At 46.2% G+C, this 17,195-nt stretch overlaps 5 protein-coding genes across 5 annotated transcripts; 2 read left to right on the top strand and 3 right to left on the bottom strand.

The window, feature by feature from the left end:
• Window positions 1–235: 235 nt before the first annotated feature.
• LOC128721053 (60S ribosomal protein L4) lies at window positions 236–2,498 on the bottom strand. Its single transcript, XM_053814762.1, has 3 exons — window positions 2,421–2,498; window positions 1,449–1,875; window positions 236–1,368 (listed from the first exon to the last, which is right to left on the bottom strand). Exons 1-3 carry the CDS (start codon window positions 2,421–2,423, stop codon window positions 455–457), a joined length of 1,344 nt encoding a protein of 447 aa, XP_053670737.1. The 5' UTR covers window positions 2,424–2,498; the 3' UTR covers window positions 236–454.
• Window positions 2,499–2,904: 406 nt separating this feature from the next.
• LOC128723978 (pre-mRNA-splicing factor SPF27) lies at window positions 2,905–3,620 on the top strand. Its single transcript, XM_053817746.1, has 2 exons — window positions 2,905–2,979; window positions 3,045–3,620. The coding sequence occupies exons 1-2, from the start codon at window positions 2,905–2,907 to the stop codon at window positions 3,618–3,620; spliced, it is 651 nt and encodes a 216-aa protein (XP_053673721.1).
• Window positions 3,621–5,220: 1,600 nt separating this feature from the next.
• Window positions 5,221–7,040, bottom strand: LOC128723967 (uncharacterized). The gene is made up of 3 exons (XM_053817735.1): window positions 7,022–7,040; window positions 6,286–6,475; window positions 5,221–6,188 (listed from the first exon to the last, which is right to left on the bottom strand). Exons 1-3 carry the CDS (start codon window positions 7,038–7,040, stop codon window positions 5,855–5,857), a joined length of 543 nt encoding a protein of 180 aa, XP_053673710.1. The 3' UTR covers window positions 5,221–5,854.
• Window positions 7,041–8,516: 1,476 nt separating this feature from the next.
• On the bottom strand, window positions 8,517–13,954 carry LOC128731020 (broad-complex core protein-like). The gene is made up of 6 exons (XM_053824115.1): window positions 13,874–13,954; window positions 11,629–12,085; window positions 11,371–11,559; window positions 11,019–11,093; window positions 8,748–10,200; window positions 8,517–8,667 (listed from the first exon to the last, which is right to left on the bottom strand). Exons 1-6 carry the CDS (start codon window positions 13,952–13,954, stop codon window positions 8,517–8,519), a joined length of 2,406 nt encoding a protein of 801 aa, XP_053680090.1.
• Window positions 13,955–16,162: 2,208 nt separating this feature from the next.
• Window positions 16,163–17,101, top strand: LOC128720505 (crossover junction endonuclease EME1). The gene has a single exon (XM_053814179.1). It carries the CDS (start codon window positions 16,163–16,165, stop codon window positions 17,099–17,101), a length of 939 nt encoding a protein of 312 aa, XP_053670154.1.
• Window positions 17,102–17,195: the final 94 nt, after the last annotated feature.

Raw genomic sequence — 17,195 nt, 5'->3', positions numbered from 1 at the left:
ATTTCAGCAGATAACGCACTGATCTCCAATAAGTTTACCAGAAGAGAAGCAATTCCTGTTTAATTCTATCAAGACTTAACTGCCGCCATAGCTCAATGTCGTAGATTGCACCAGTCCCCACATGTTCAATAATCTGTTTCATGTCGTAAACGAATAATCATGACCCAAGTAGCCGTGCAAAATCAACCAATATGAGATAAAATCGCTCTAAATTCTTGTTCCTTTCATTATTTCATTTCGCAATTAAAATTAACCAGCCTAATCAAACTGCATACGACCGTTTTAAGATTCTTAGCGTCTCAAGAAGAAAAAAATTAAATCATAACAGGGCTTTTTCTTTCCACCACAGCTGTAAGAACTGCTGGCTTTATGTGTTTTTATTTATGCCGATGGAAATTAGAACAAGTTAGCAATAAAGTATGAAAACCGGTGCTATCTACCAGCGCTCACACGTTTACTTCTTCACGGCTTTCTTCGCTGGCGCTGGTGCTGCTGCTGCGGCGGGCTTCTTCGCTGGTGCTGCTGCTTTTTTCGCCGGCGCCGGAACAACCTGCTTCTTCGTTCTCTTCGGCTTCGGGTCACCTGTATGCTTGGTAGCGGCTCTCTTCACCAAGAACGCCTTACGCTCAGCCAGCTTCTTCTGCACAACCTCGGCAACCTTCTTTTGCGAGGCGATGTACCTAACGGCCTTGTGCTTTGCATCAAGTGGCTTGTTCTTTGACTTCGCCTTTGCCACCATGCGTTCGCACTTGCGCATCTTAGCCACCAGCAGCGCGCGACGCTTGGTTACTTGCACGAACGGGTTCAGCTTGATCATCTGCTGGGCGTTGGTGAGCGGGTTCAGACGGCGCACATGCCTGTGGACGATCTTCTTGGGCGCCTTCAGCACACGGCGGATTTCCTCCGACTTCAGCAAACGGGCCAGATCAGTGTTGGCCATGATCGGCGACGGCAGATTGTAGCCCTTCTTCTTATGGGATTTCTTCTCCCAGGTTCCATAGATTGCATCCAGCTTCGCGAACGCCGACTCAGTCCAGACGCACAGACGTCCGACGTGACCGCCGGGGGCTAGCTTCAGCAGATTCATCTTCGTCACGCACATCGTATCCACACCGGGGATGTTGCGGAAAGCCTTGCGCAGACCATCATCCTTGGCATAGACGATCAATGGACCACGACGTTGGACACGGCGGCGGTTACGCATCTTACCGCGACCCGCGCGCAGACGCTGCGACTTGTACACCTTCTGCACATCGGCCCAGACCTTGGTGCGGCGCAGGAACGTAACGGCCTGCTTGGTCTTCTGGAACTTCTGGACGTCATCGGAGACGACCAGCGGGAGCTCGGAAATTCCATCAATGATATGACCTGAAACAGGGAAAGAGACCGAAAAAATCCGATTGATTACATTGATGCTAATCAGGAGAAAGAGATAATTGTGAAATTACCGCGAGACTGCACCAAAGCCGGTACACCGCTTGCGGCGAGCGCCGATACCAGAGCGTAGCGCTTCAGGTTGATGTTGATCTTGCGGTGCCAACGGCGCCAGGTCTTGGTCGGGGCAAACATACGTCCACCACGGCACATGTTACCGTAGGCACCCTGGCCGGAACGGTGGGTACCACCGCCACGGACACGCGGGATACGCGCCACAGCACGACCGGTACCCCAGGATTCGGCAGACGTCTGATGACCGGCAGCCTCGCTAACCGCATACGGCTGGCGACGGTTACGGCGCATCAGCTGCGATATTTCGCTCACAACGTCAGGGCGAATCGGCGCCTTGAAGATCGCCGGCAGGGCGATTCCCTTGTCCTTGACCGGCGCATTTTTGTCAGTGTAGACACTGACCAGAGGGCGCGATGCCGTCAAACTCTGGAAGCAAACGCAAACAGTAGCATGTTAGAAAATAATATGTGTACATTACGCAGCACCATCAAATTACTCCGATAAGAAAACATGAAACAACAGCATTGAAACTACATGAAATTCATAGCGAAACCACGTTTCCTGGTTGACGTTTAGTATGGCTCTGTGTACCACCCTTCAGGAATGGAATAAACAACAGCTACCACGAGTGATTTGTACGCTAACACGTTTCTAACTACTTTGTACTCAGCACGCAAAAAGACTAATTATCGTCCTTTCTTCAACATGACTGCCGGTGTACCGTCACGATGGATGGATCACAAACTTTTGTACTGCTGTTAACTTTGCGCACACTTTCAATGTTTGCCATTCACGATGGTCGGAAGAGCCCCCCTGAAAGCTGTGATCCGATACCACCATGATACACCTGGGACGGCATGACATGTTCACAAACAAGCGATTATTTCACGACATTTAGAGGCTTTTGCCAGACATATTACACACTACTCGACACACGCAATCCTCGAGAATCGTTTTCTGAGCGCACTTACCATTTTCACACAAGTTTAATCCCGAAATAGTACAATTATTATTGGCTGCTTTAGTAAAGCACGTCCGCCATGCCACGGAGGACAGAAAAAGAACTATTCGAAGCGGAAGCACATCGATCCGGCTTTTTCTTGACAGTTGACAGGTTGACAGTGATGCAGTTCAGTGGAGTGTTGGTACGAAATTGTAGCGCATCAGATTTTTTACCCAATTTCATGTCCCTACGGGATCATCTGTACGTAAAATATTATTTTGATTATTTCCGTATTGGAATCATATCATTTGATGTGTTTGCGCTCAGTATTGAATGAATGTAACACTGTTTTAAAAATATCGTTTCAAAAAGGCCTTTTGGTGAATTCCGGTTCAAAAAGCCTTTGGCTGTAGAAGCAATCGGCTGTCAGACAATTGTTGATAAACATTTAATAAGAAACAATCAATAAACCGGTCAAAACCTTCATTTGTTGGATAAACAGTTCCATAAGCATGGCTGGAGAAGTTTTAGTGGATGCGTTGCCGTACATAGATCTTGGTTATGACGATCCGGGTGTACGCGAGGCGGTAAGAATCAAGCATATTAGGGTTTACACCGTATACCACAATATAGCGTATGAGTCGCTTTCCAGGCAATCGCCATGGTGGAGGAAGAATGTCGCCGATATCGTCCGACAAAAAACTATTTGGAACATTTGCCTGCACAAAACACGACTGCATTCGAGACAGAACTGATGGCAGCCGAATTTGAGCGTATTCAAAACCGGCTGCCGATGGAACCCCTTAGTATGAAACGCTACGAACTTCCTCCGCCTCCGGCTGGAAAAATGAACGAAGTGTCCGCATGGGGCGAGAGCGTAGACAACTCGATGGCACAGCTAGAACACCAAGCCGTGCGAGCAATGAATCTGGAGCTAATGGCGGATTACGGCTGCGAGATGTGGAAATCCTACCTTGAAACGCTGGTAACGATGCAAGCAAAGTGTCAGGCCCGGTTGGCGGATATAAAGAAGGAGATACAGGACGTCAATTGGGCTCGTAAAACCAAACAAACCCAAGGAGGAGAAAAGCTAAGGTCGCTTGAGGCTCAGTGGGTTATGTTGGTTTCGAAAAATTACGAAATTGAGCAGGCTTGCGCGAAACTTGAGGAAAAAATATATCACAAAAAGCTGGAAAAACATCTGTCACACGCTCCTGACAAGGCGTAAAAGTGTAAGACCAAACTCTACTTGCTTAGTTATTAATAAACGTGTCATTTCATTGTCGGTATTCATTGCCATTAAAAGTTGTTTTCTATAAATTGGGGCAATAATTTGGTTTCTTTCATATCTAGTTCACTTGGCCGATTACATTCGCGTCGATCCGGTTAAACGGAATTACTTTTTAGTTACTTCAATGGTCATCATTTTTTCGAACATATGAGAATTAATAACTTTTCCAATCATTTTGGATTTGTTGATTTGTGTTCTTGCAATTGGTTCGCTGTGCAATTTCAATACGATTTATGAATTTATCCTCCTAATTGTTATCCTTATCTTAATACTGCCGATTTAGTTACGATCATAGCTCATGTCACATAAATGAATTGTTCCGTTGTCAAATCTCCTTTCATTTCCGTTGCTTTTCTCATTTTATCTATTATAATTAAACTGTATGACTTATCCTATCAATGTATTTCTTTCTCCACCTGTTTTATAAATGTTCTCGTTTTTCAGTCACGCTCTATTTACCATCTTCCAAATATCAGTACTCTATTCAGCAAATCAGCTTATATTTTATTTCTTAAAAAATAATTACCAAATTTTTCATTCCTTGTCCTAGAACGACCCTTGTGTAGGTTGTAGGGGAGCCCGCCGTTCTATTTTATCGGAGGGGTTTGCTAAAATTCCGATTCCTATATAGGGTATACACACGATAGTGTCTGGTTCAAATCACGACTGAGCCTCCTCCGTTCGCGGGACAGACTTTCCTGCGACGTGAAAGCTCCAAGTCATAGAAAGCCTTACCAAGGCAGGCCTTGGCCGTTAACGGTGGTTGAGAGCCATCTGAGAAGAAGAAATAGAATATGAAACTATTTTGCACAGCTACATTTGCTCATCACTTGGAAAAGTTGGGCAACATCTCGTCGCGTTGTAATGAGTAAGAAAAGGCGTATGTGCCATATTTCAGCAAATGCGGCTTTCATTAGCAACTTTAAAATTTATTTATTTTTTTTAATTTTCGTGAAAAAAATTGTGTATGGATGCCGTCTTTTGTTATTCCATCGTGGGGAGTTTAATCATCAGAACTGTTCAAACGAAGTTTATGTTCAAAATTTTAATCACATTGGACCTTTTTTTTTCAATATTAAAATGAGGGAGGTATGTACAATGTTATTCCAATAATTTTTTACCCAGTTTAGCTCCCTATTGGCACATGCTTAACGCATACGACGTTTTCAATAATACATGTTTAAAAATAAGGACAAGAATGGTTTATTTGTGCATAATAAAAACGATAGTACGAAAATGGTCACTAAACGCTGTTGGACAAAAACATGATTGATCTTGAATCTTGCTTCTAAAGCAGCACAGCTATCGAATAACACGTGCTTCGGGAATCACATGTTAAGGGATATATCTGAACGAATTCACTTGATTCAACATCCTGTCCGTCACAGCCGAAGATAACTAATATGTCTGGTATGCAATATGTATACGTACTGTATGAAATAAAAGACTTTTTTCACAATCTGTACAGGCATATATTGTTTGAAAAAAAAAAACAGATTTTGAGTGATTTTATTTGGTCTGATTATTTCTTACACGCTAGTAAACCATACTTATGATTAGCTAATACTCAACACATTTGGCATTCGGCTTTGCATGGTGGAATTCGTTCGCAACACCGACACATTTTCACATAAATTCTTACGTTTCCATGATCATATTTCTTAGTGTTGAAAGTTTCGATAAAGTACATTAAAGTGGCATCGTACGAATTGGTTGGGGTTTGGGGATTATTGATAATAGTTCCGTCTCCGGCAAGATTCCGTCTCACAAGATGGTACAAAAATAAATACATGTAAATAGATATATATTTATCTTCGCACGCGTCACGTTGCGCCTCACTTGAGATCATTGGGTATGCGGAGGTAAGTGGCAAGGTACTGGTAAAGAAAGCGATATTTGCTGTAGCAAGGACAGAGGCTCCATGAAGCAGAGCGTATCGCTATACCTGTACACGATATAAGGTTGTGCATTATTTTTAAATTGATCCTCACATGCTGCAGGGCATATGTGTTCGATCATCATATTCTATTCACGGATGTAGCTGTTGTAAACCATAAACCAGTACTGTCTGGAAATGTTCATGCAAATATTCATGTAAAACAAGCTTTGTAAACGCAAGGGTGCAAACCGGCGTGCATCGAACTGGTCAGCAAATGAAGCAAGCGCACGTTTTACAGCAAATTAGACCGTAGATCGGGTAGCTTATAGTTGGCAAAATGAAATGGCGGCCCTGAGGGCGAGGGTGATCGACTCTCGTTGCTGCCGTTCCGGTGAGATTTCTCTTCTGCGGTCGATGTGCTCGGGTTCGAAAATTGAGCGCCCGCAATGGCCATGTTTTCATTCAACTGTTGATGATACTGTTGCAGATGAATTTGGCTTCCTGGAGCGACAGCAGCAGCCGTTGGAATCGTTGCCAGTTGGTGCCGATTTGATATGCTGCTGGGGTACATTGCCGTTCGGCCTCGTTTCCTTCGCGGGAGTATTCCTTTCCGTGCCATGTAGAAGCTGTGTCAAAGTACGGGAAACAAAAAATCACCATCAAACCATGTAGCACGTTTACGTGCATTTTTACGTGCAAGTAAAGATCATATACGATACGTACCGTATAGTGGAGATTGGTATGTCAAACTTATGGCTAACATTTTGGAAGGTTTCTCCGCGCGATACAAATTCCGACGCTTGCCGTAAAAGCTCTTCCGATCGCCGAACCCGCCGACCAACCGTGGTACCGTCTTGGGGCGCTTGTTGGCTGTTTAGTTCATATTCACACGTCACATTGGCCAAGGCAAATTCTGAAAGATCCAAGCGTCGAATTACAGAAATGATATCAGTACAATCACGAGCGTTCCGCAACGAGCAACCGTGCACACAACAATCGTCATCAATAGAAAATCGGTAAACCTGCGGTCGTTCTTATAAATAGATTACTTGCATTTTCGTTTGTCTGGGGTTTCTATTCACAATATATTCGGTATATCCTGTCATAAGTTCCATCCGTCCGACTCAAGACCATTTATTAAAGACCCTCTTGTAAAAAATAGGAGGACTCAGAGGCAAACATTCAATCGTTATCCATTGAACGTGTTTATCGTGGTTAACTGCACATACACCCCCATCCACTCTCTCTCTCTCTCTCTCTCACTCTCGTGCTAGAGCCTGGGCAAGAAATAATCACATTCATCAACGACACGATAGTAAGGAGATAATGAGAGCAATAATCAAACGGCTGATTTGACTATAAATTAGCTGGTACACGCTAGCACAAAACCTATTTTATCGGCACATCTGTTACCTAAGTACGACACAAGGAGAAAACCCTATTTTATCTAGCATTTTACTCGCCCATTCCGCGTTCATTTTGGGCTTTCTTATCGGTTCTTATACGTTTCGATTGACTAAATATAAGTTTTCCAATTAAAAAGGAACATTGAGATACGGAATCAAATTGCAAGGAATTTATGAACGAGATAATCATTAGTGGAAGTAAATATTCAACCGTTCAGAATGGCAACCTCCCCCCCCCCCCCTTCCCTTCCCTTTGAGGCGCATTGCGTGTGTATGGAAAAATACTAGACTAAACTACTCGCAAACTCCACAGACACTAACCGATAGAAACAATAAAAAATAGATAAACAAATATGAAATATATAAAACATTAAGCACACAGGAAGTTTATCCTAGTGTTTTCAATAAAAAAAAAAAATAAACAAAACAATATAATTTCCGCTCTGAAGCAGAGACGATGACTAGAAACCTTCACTTTTTTCCGCTTTGTTCAACTTCGTACGGATTTTGAATGGTGACTTTTGCGATTCTGTTGTCTTATCTGATATATCATATTTGCCTTTGTCGGCTGCTCTGACCGCTAGTATACACTCTCAAAGAATACAACTGTTCCTGTTCCCGTCACTTGGATTTCGCTTGGTTTCTCTAGCTGCTGCTGCTGCTCGTCCAAAAGATAACGGATATCCTGAGATCCTAGCGATCTCAGTCCAGTTCACCAAACTGGAGACACAAAGACATTTGGCAAAGGAAAGAAATCAATTCCTAACTTTATGTGTAGATGCCACGAGCTAACACTCCACCATGGAGGATTGTTCTAAAATATGGAATTACATGACTACGATCATATTTTGCGAATTAATGGTTCATCGAACTGGTATGGAGTGTTGGTTAACGTAAACAAGCCTTTTCGCATTACATATCTCTCTCTCTCTCTCTCTCTCTTTCTCTCTCTCTCTCATTCTCTCTGCTGTCTTTGCGTTTTGTTTCCTTTCTTGTTGAAGAATTGAGTAAAAGTATAAAACGATCCCTCGGTCTGCACTGTAACCATTATTGTAAAGTAAAATATATCTATGTATGTATATATATCTGCTCTTACTATGTTATTTCCCTGGGTCTCTATCGTCTATGTTGGCATCTAAGTTCTTCCTGCTGCAATGTTAGGCAACACGCTGCAGTATAACATTTACGGTTTTCATACGTACATATATCTCTAAATGTGTGTGTATATATTTTCTTCCGGTTCCTACTATACCCACTATCCTTGGCTTTGTGTTGCATGTTGGTTTTTGTTTTTTGGTTGACTTAAAAACCCCGTCCTCCCCCCGAAATCCCCACCATACACTTCCACAACGTATCGGCTTCCCTTCAGCCCCATATAATCGGTATAGTAGCATTGGCAACGACGGTCGTGGCGTTGGCACAAAAAAAAGTAGACTGCGTTGCATCGTCCTGTTGGCATAACTGTGAGTCGTGCTGCACTCGCTGCTCGTGTTGCAGCTGCTGCACTTGTTGTTGTTGCTGCTGCAGCTGCTGCTGCTGCTGTTGGTGCTATTGTATTTGGCTTGTCAGTTCCTTGATGATACGCTTCTTCTCCGCGGCTTCCTTCAGCTGTCTAGGCATTGGGTATGCAGATTTTATGTCCCATCGCTTCATCCAATTCCGAAGGGTCTTGCGAGGAACTTTGTGCATTTGGGATGCGCTAATGGGGTGGAAAAACCAACACATTGTCCAGTTATCGTTTTACGCAACTTACGCGGGCGGCAAATGCACACTACTTACCGGTAGATACTTTCACCTGCCTTCACGTCCATCAGTGCCGCCCACAACGCTTCGGTGGTGTACGTTCGCGGCTGGTTACCACGCGGATTTCGCAGCGTGAACGCGATTGGCGGTGCCGTACCGTTGGAATTTATCAACTGATGCAAGGGGTCCTTCGAGCGGCCCAACAATCTGGGCCGTCGACCTGTGCGACCCAAACTGTTTGCTTGCGATGCAGACATATTTCCCCGGACATCAATCTTGCGGATCGTCAACGTGGAGGAAGCTCCATTTCCGGCGCTCATTCCTCCTCCCGCTCTTCCGTATGTTCGCAGCATCGAAGACTTCGCATTACCTTCGGATCCCTTTGGGCCACCGATGGCCATCAGTGGAGGCGGTTTGTAGAGGATTTCATCACCCTCGCTATCGCCCCCATTCGCAATCATACTGCTATCGATTTCTTCCGCCATCAGCTTGATGGCGTACTCGTCCCCGTAGTCCTCCTCTTCGTCGTCCTCCTCCTCCGCTTTGTACGTGCCGACGACTTCGGTCAGTTGGGGAAAGTTTGGCGAACAGATGATATTCTCGTACCCATCGCCATCGGTGGCATTGGTGGAAGCATTTGTTTCATCGCAGCCATCACTACCAGCGTTGGCGGAACGACGATCGGGACGATCCGCAAGAACCTGCGGTTGTTTGGCGTATACCTCCAGCTTATTTCGATTGTACACCATCGAGGAAGAAATACCGCTCGCGGTATGTTCACTGGCACTGTCTATTTCACTGTTATTGGCACCACTGCAGTCCAGCATGAGCACCGAGGACTGCTGCGCGAGTTTTCTTTTCTCGCGGGAAGACTTTGGTGATTGTTTGGCTTGATAGTTTTCGAAGAGATTCTCGATCGATTTCACCCGAATCGATCCCCTGGACCCACCGGGAGTTGACCGTACAGCGGTTATGGAAGAAAGCGATGGCACCGCACCGATGGGCCACGTCCCGTTTGCTCGACTACCGTCGGTTGCATTCCGGTTGCCGTTTTTTCTAGCATTAGTGCCGCCGGCAACAGTTGTAGGACCTATGGCTGCTAGTTCGTTGTGACTGAGGGTGAGTTTCTTAATTTTCCTGCGCATTCCCTTGCTATTTCGTGCTTCTGTCTGTGCGGCCAGGCCAGGGTCTTTTGTCTCGTCTCGCACCTCCATCAGATCGTAGTCTTCCTCATAATCACTCTCGTTTCCGATAGCGTAATTATCGTAATCGCCTTGAACTCGATCGTGATGATGCTGATCTACGGTCTGCAATTCGTCTGATTTGTCCACCATCCCACTACCATCACTGACCATCATCTTTTCTCTCTCCTCAATCTCTTCCTCTTCCACCACTCGGTCCTGCAGGGAATCCCTTCCAACCCGAGCGTGCACTTGCTCCTCCGCATCCATCGCATGAACGCCGAGGAACTGCTCGCAGCGAATCCCGTCTGCAAGTAGACACACAAGTAACAAAAGAATAAAAATAATATAATTATGCATGACAATATTGTACATTCACCAACAAGAGAACAGAGAGAGAGAGAGAGAGAGAGAGAGAGAGAGAGAGCGAGTGAGAGAGAAAAGGGCAAAAAAGCGAAGATGATGACAAAATCCATTTCACAAAATAAAGAGGACGAGATATCGAGACAAAAGTGGTACACAGGAGGGCCGTCAGTAGTAGAAAATGAGCAGGGGTTTTGAATATGTTTAGCAACACCATTACTTTAAGCAAGTACGTTATGCGACATCTTCAGGTGCCTCATAAACAATAGAGACAATTGTAAAAATGTACGCATCAACGTACATCCTGAACGAATACGGGTATGTCTTGTAGAATGCGAAAATTTGGTATTAAGTTTGTACACGTGGCATGAACAAAGACCGAGGCATTCATACAAAGAGATATTTGGTTTTGAAATAAATGTTTTAAGGCATTTCAGCCATATTTTCAGAAAATTTATTATTTCCAGGATATTTTCTGTTGCTATCAAAGCAATTCAGCATTTAGTGGCAATAGGAAAAGACTTCAAAATCCATTTTATGAAACGTCTCCCAATGCAATGGCGTAAACAGCATAACCAGTATGACATGGTGAGCACGTGTTGATATGTATTGACCTCACATTATATTACTAGGAACTAAACTTTTACGTGTAACGACAAAATGATTGAACGAAGTTATCGAACATCATCTCAGGTGATTTTTGAACATTTAGATAGTCATTTTAAATACAAGCCTCTCATCAAAAAACATCAGCAACACTTACCAGAGGAAAGATGTTCATTCCCATCCATTGTTGCGTCTTCGTCATCCCCGCATGGTCTGCTGCTGGTATCTTCGTCTACAAATAAGGTATACATTACTTAAGAGGCAATAATACGAGATCAATGAATGAAAACAACTAATAGAGCGATATCCGCAATGGCAAGATAAAGATAGAAATGTCTCCTATCATAAGCTTGCTTGCGGCAAGAGTTTGCTCGTTTGTACATTGATACCACATTTAAAAGTAATTCAGAATACACTTGAAACTCGCAGAATTTAAATTGTAAAATATCCAAAATACAAATGTACCAACTTAATTTCGAGTGCAATTTGAGCGAGGCGAGCTCTCTTACCAATCATTAAATCCTCCGTCTTTATGCACATTTCATTGCCGCTCTCGCCATTATCACTATGATTGGCATCGTCATCTTGGTGATGGTTCCTTGCTTCGGTAGGCTGCAGGTGTAAACTACCCAGAAGCTGTCCCTTTGGTCCACTAGAGGTATTGGTTTTCTGTGACTTTGAATGCTGTTCGTGTTGATCTAATGGGAAAAGACAAACGGAAACAAATTAATACGTCGTGCTAATCGAGCAGTACAGTGGTGCATTACTTTGGAACTGGTTGCCGCCCTGTCTCGGTAAGGACCCGTCCGACGTCTTTGAGTGGCCGCCATTATCTGTACCGTCACTGCTACTTGCAGTGTGCTGTTGTTGATGCTGCTGATAGTTCCCACTGCCGCCCTCCAGTGGGCTGTGGATTTGATTGAGGTTAAGCGCCGCGTCTGACCCGCAAAGTCCGCGAATTTTCAACACCTCCGCACATTTCATCAGATCCGGCAGTCCTGCCTGAGATACGTTCACTTCTCCTTTGTACATAAAATCCACCAGCGCTTGTATGGCCCACAGCTTGATGTCTCGAGGCAGGATGATGATCGGATGTTGGCAGGGATTTTCACCGAGCAGATTTTCAAAGTACGTCGAGCATGCGGCCAACACCAACCGGTGGCAATGCACCTGATGGCCCTCGCATGCCAGCGTCACATCGACAAACCTTTGTCCGGCCAATAACTGCAAAAATAGGCAAGCAAAAATTTGTTAGAAAAAAAAACATTCCCGTGAAAATGAATACCGGTAAAAATTGAATTATGATGCTACACGCGTCTAAAATGCGGCCAAATTTGGGGTGGCTGATTTTGAAAGGTTTCCTGCGTCATGTAACACGAGCAGGGAACACGAAAGGGACCCTCGCTCGGAGAAGGATGACAATTATCATTCCAGGAACGTTCGATGACCCCAGGCTGCTACGACGCTACGGGACACTGTCCGAACGGGGGAAAAATGGGTTTCTGAGCGCAGGCTCAAAGCATGCCCTTTACATCGTCTGCTTAGAGCAGCGGGGGAAAAAAAAGTTCACATTTTTTGGCCACCCCTACACACCACGGAATCGGAATGGTTCGAAAGGGGGTTCCTTACGGCAGAATAAACGTAATGTCCATATGAGAATGGGAAGAAGAAAAAAATATTCCATAAGGGCGATAACCGTACAGCAGAAAAAGGATATTTCATTTCACGAATGCATTGCGAATATTATTTTTTTGTTTGCAAGGTTTTGTAAATTAACGCAAAGACAAAACACACGACCGAAGCAGGCCATTATTCAACGACCCTTGGATGTTATTCCAAACCCCTGGCCAACAACTCGAACGTGTGTTTGTGCCCTTCTGCTTCGTTTCGCCGATGCTTTCTGATAAAGCATTTCGTCTCTCGGCGACCCTAAAATCCCGCAAAGATTACACTCTAGCCCTTCGGTGGCGTGAGCGAGACCACCACAGCGAAAAAGGGAACAAGTGCGAAGGGGAGGAAATAGCGAAGAGCGGCGCATGATCACGTTTCACGGAACCCCAGGCGGGTGTATTATCAAAAACGTGTGTCGCACAAATGGACCACTGGAAGCCGTGCCACAGGGTGACGCTTCTTCGCTTGATGCTGTCGTACGCAGACCTCCGACCGCTTCAGGGTGGCTAGAAATGAAACGCGGGGGAAAGGCACAGAAAAAAAAGAAATGAAGGGAGCGTGCATGTGCGCAAGCCGAGGCGGTCGTCTAGTTTCGTGGCAACTCGCGCGGGCCCTTTAAAATCGGAACAACCCTTCGGATGGTAGTTAATGCACTTTGCGCTAAATGCTACCCCTACCGTGGGCAAACCGGTATCCTCCTGCACCCATCCTGAGGGCATCAGCTTCCATCCGTTGGGTGCACATCTCCCTTCCGGGCGTTCGTTGTTTGGCGTGCTTATTAATACCCCTGCGCAAATTGGGCCTCACGCGTACACTTGTGTACACCTAAGGGTAGTCGCGGAGTGTTACGCTTTCCCGCAAATATCCTACCGTAGCAGGCTGGGCTGCTGGCGGGCCCTTTGGGTTCGTAGGGTTTCTTCATCCACCAACACCATGCGCGGTGGACGCACACACACACACAGAGGATGTAAGTTGGTAACCATTGACAACACTTGGCTATCTGCGTTGTATCTCAACTCAGCCAAACTAACCCTCCATCCAAGCCATGCCCGACGGCGTATCGCACAGGAAAAAAGGCGGCGGATAAAAAGGACGAAAGGCATCCATGATGGTGATGGTGGTGGTGATGATGCAGATACCGCACGTAATACCGCTGGTTGAAGATTACCGTGGGGTGAGGGATTTAAGACCCTCCTTTAAATACAACGAAATCGTCTTCGATTTATTGCTAAGAAAACATCCAAAAATGTACGCTGCTCCCGGTGATTGAAAAAAAATTATAAAACCACCACACGAAAGCTGGATGGTGACACTTGTTACTGAAGACTGCACTGTACGTACCTGTGGAAAGGCTGCTCCCAAGCTGCCCAGATGGCTGTTCCAGCGAACGCAGAATTGTTGCGATAGTCCGGCGGTACTCATGTTTGCGTGAGAATGGTATATGCATGCACGGCACGCACCTTTTTATCACCACTGATTAGTTCATGTGACTAGTTTTCGAACAACGCCAAACAGCAGCGGCGCTTACACGGCACAGCTAGAAGCAAAAAGGAAGCAGCATAAGGAAGGAAATAAGGTGAACATCTAGGACCACACACACTGGCTCATGGAGGAGGGTCCGTCCGTCTTCTTCTCAATTAACACACTGTGCAAGGTGGACCGCGCGAATCACCACATCGGTGAAGGAAAATCAATAACCGTGTACCAATAACCGCTAGGGTTCCACTGTGGGGCCCACATCTGTGGTGACGACATCTGAGCAGGCGTTGCGTCGGCAGAGGGCGCGAGATACGAACTGTTGTAGGAGTCACAAAGCGAGCGTGTGCCCAACCGAACCGTTGTTTGTGGAACCCTGACGGCGTGCTAGGAGGAAAAGAAGGGAAGAGTACATTTTTCGCACAACCCCTGGCCAACCCCATTCTTAGCCGTGCTACACAAACTAACGCACACCGAAAAACGGGGATATACTCTCCTCCTGAGGTCAAAGGTTCAAAGATCCCCGCACACGGCGCAACCCCTAGAATGAAACCCAACCGCACATCCTCCTCCACCTCCTCTTCCATCAAAGCACGCACACACCAGGGCGCACCCACAAACACACAGGCTCCTAGTGTCTAGTGGGGTGTGTTTCGTGTAACTTTGGGTGAATCTTTTAATCTTCTCTTCTTGCCGTCTCGCTCTGTCTCCTGCTGCTCGCCGTTGCATCTGGGTGCTATTATAGACTCTAGAGCGCGCGCGGGCTGAATCATAGGAACCCACAGGGCGGTCGCCCTTTGCTTTTACACCACACGTTATTTAGGGTGCGCACTACGCCCCCTTCTCGATGTGCCATCTTCGTTCTCGAAGGGCGCTCGAGTCCCATCGCACAGACTCGCGCGGTTACGAGATTACGACATGTTGTCGCGCACACCGTGTCCGCGTCTTGTGAGGACCCATTTTTTTCCTTGTTTTATCGATTATTCCACACTTTTTTCGACCCCAGAACGCGTTGTGGTGCGCTTCCCGTCCCGAATAATCACTGCCTACTTAGCCACTAGCCGTTCTCCACCGCCTGCTGAGATTGGGTCCCATAACCACCTCATCGACGGGAAGGGGGCGTAGAACAAATGTCTTTCACCGTGGAGCGTTTTTTTTTTTACGCCGTCGCGTTTGACTGTTTGTTTTGCTAATCACGCGTTCCGGATCACGCACGCCAACCTTCACGGTAATTGTAAAAAGAAAAAGCACTTTTCCTACCTATCACAATGGCACCTTCGCTCCGGCCACGAACGAAAGATGCATCACTGTGCGCGTTTGTATTCAAATGACGTTTTGTGCCGTCTCCGTCCCCGCGAGCACTGCTGCTGCTGCTGCTGCTGCTATTGCACAACAACCACACGGTGCCGTCTTTCGCTCGAGCGCTTATTGACACGCATCGAGCGCGAGCACACCATCATCATCGGAAAACTCCTCCGCCGCGCACACACATCGACACCACCGATACGGATACGCGACGCCATTTTACCATTGGAAAATGCATTGATTTTTCTCTCTCGCTTCGGCAACGCGCGTCCTAACATCTCCTGCTCTTCTTCTACCACCACCCGCACGCCGGGGGGTGGTGGTTTCATGTCGCCCTCCGCTCTAGCCGGGAAAGGATTCGCGGACGGGGCTTGTTTTGCTTTTCCTTTGTGTAGTTACACGGAGCGAAGTCTTGCACGCACACCACGACACGATGCGTGAGTTTTGTTTTGATTACCCTCTTTCTGCACAGAAATGCGCCCCATGCGTGTTGCGGCGACCGGATCATGATTGTGGTGATGTTGATGGCGAACTCGGGTGGTACTTACACCCACCGGCTGGTACTGCTGTTTAATTTTGGAAAAGATGTTGTTTTGCACTCGCAAAATGTAAAATTGATTATTTTTTTTTCAGTCCATACTATACATTTGTTTTGCAACACATCTACATGTACCGCCTAGGGGGATCGAAACGACACCGAATTGGAAATCTGTCATTCGTGGGCATTTACATCAAGTTATTGTTTACTGTTTACCCTTTAGTAACGGTTTTCAGATGTTTATTGTAAAGAACGCAAAATTATATGCCTATTTGTTCCAAGCATATTAGCTACGATCCACCTTTGGCAATATGTTTGCTCACACGAATCCCGAACGTCTTAAACTGCTGAATCACAACGAAGAACAACGCAATCTTAAGCCCGGCCAGTGTAATAAGTTCCTGCACGTTGTCATCGACCCGGCGTTTCTAAAGGAACCACACGGTGCACTAGTGCTATCGAAACTCTCCGAACTAGGATGCAAGTACGAGCTGGCAGCGCAACCGTGCGCCTCCACCATAACGTTCTACCGCTGCCTTCCGATGAAGCTGACCACCGGTGGCACGGTGTCAGAAAAAAGGGCCGATGAACCATTCGCGGTGCATCTCATCGATGGTGCCACATTCGTGACTTACGTTCGCAACCACCAACTCTTGGCCGTGATACGTGGTATCAAAGAGCAGCTTCCGAAACGCCGCTTAAGCCTGCTCGTTTTTGGACTCCTCGCCTGGTGCCGTGTACATCGCGGATGTGTCGGACGTCGCGAGACGGAACACGCCCTTACGGAGGTGCAGCTGCACGAGGACGTTTCCTATCAGCTGCTGGAAACGGACGAACAGGTGGCAAATTTTGTGTGCCATTTCGCGCGCGGCATTGCCGAGCGGCCCTACAAGCAGCAGCAGATGGAGAAGCACAGCCACGACCAGGTGTACTTTGGAAACGAGAAAAAAGGATGCGTACGCGTGGAGGGCACCGCCGGATTGCAACAGCTGTATCAAGCGCAACTCATCAAGATACCAGCGGTTACGCTGGAGATAGCCGAAGCCATTATGAGCGTCCATCCGTCGATGAAGTCGTTGTTGGAAGCCTTTCGGAATGCGGGCCCCAACGAGGCACCAAACGTGCTGGCCGGCGTTTCTATTCGCAGAGCCGGTGGACCGATTACTACCTCCAACCGAAGGATAGGCCCGGAACTCAGCCGCAAAATATACCTCATGTACGCGTCCACAAACTCGAAACAAGAACTATGAATCGATATCGGGTTGGTTTTATAAACATTTGATTTTTTTTAATGCTGTACAGAATCATTTTAAACAATTCGTTTATTGTTGTACGACCTGTGAG

The sequence above is a fragment of the Anopheles nili genome, chromosome 2 (genome assembly GCF_943737925.1).
Source record: "Anopheles nili chromosome 2, idAnoNiliSN_F5_01, whole genome shotgun sequence".
Classification (NCBI taxonomy): domain Eukaryota; kingdom Metazoa; phylum Arthropoda; class Insecta; order Diptera; family Culicidae; genus Anopheles; species Anopheles nili.
Note: the sequence above shows the minus strand (reverse complement) of the source record. Positions and strands in the feature narration are given on the sequence as shown.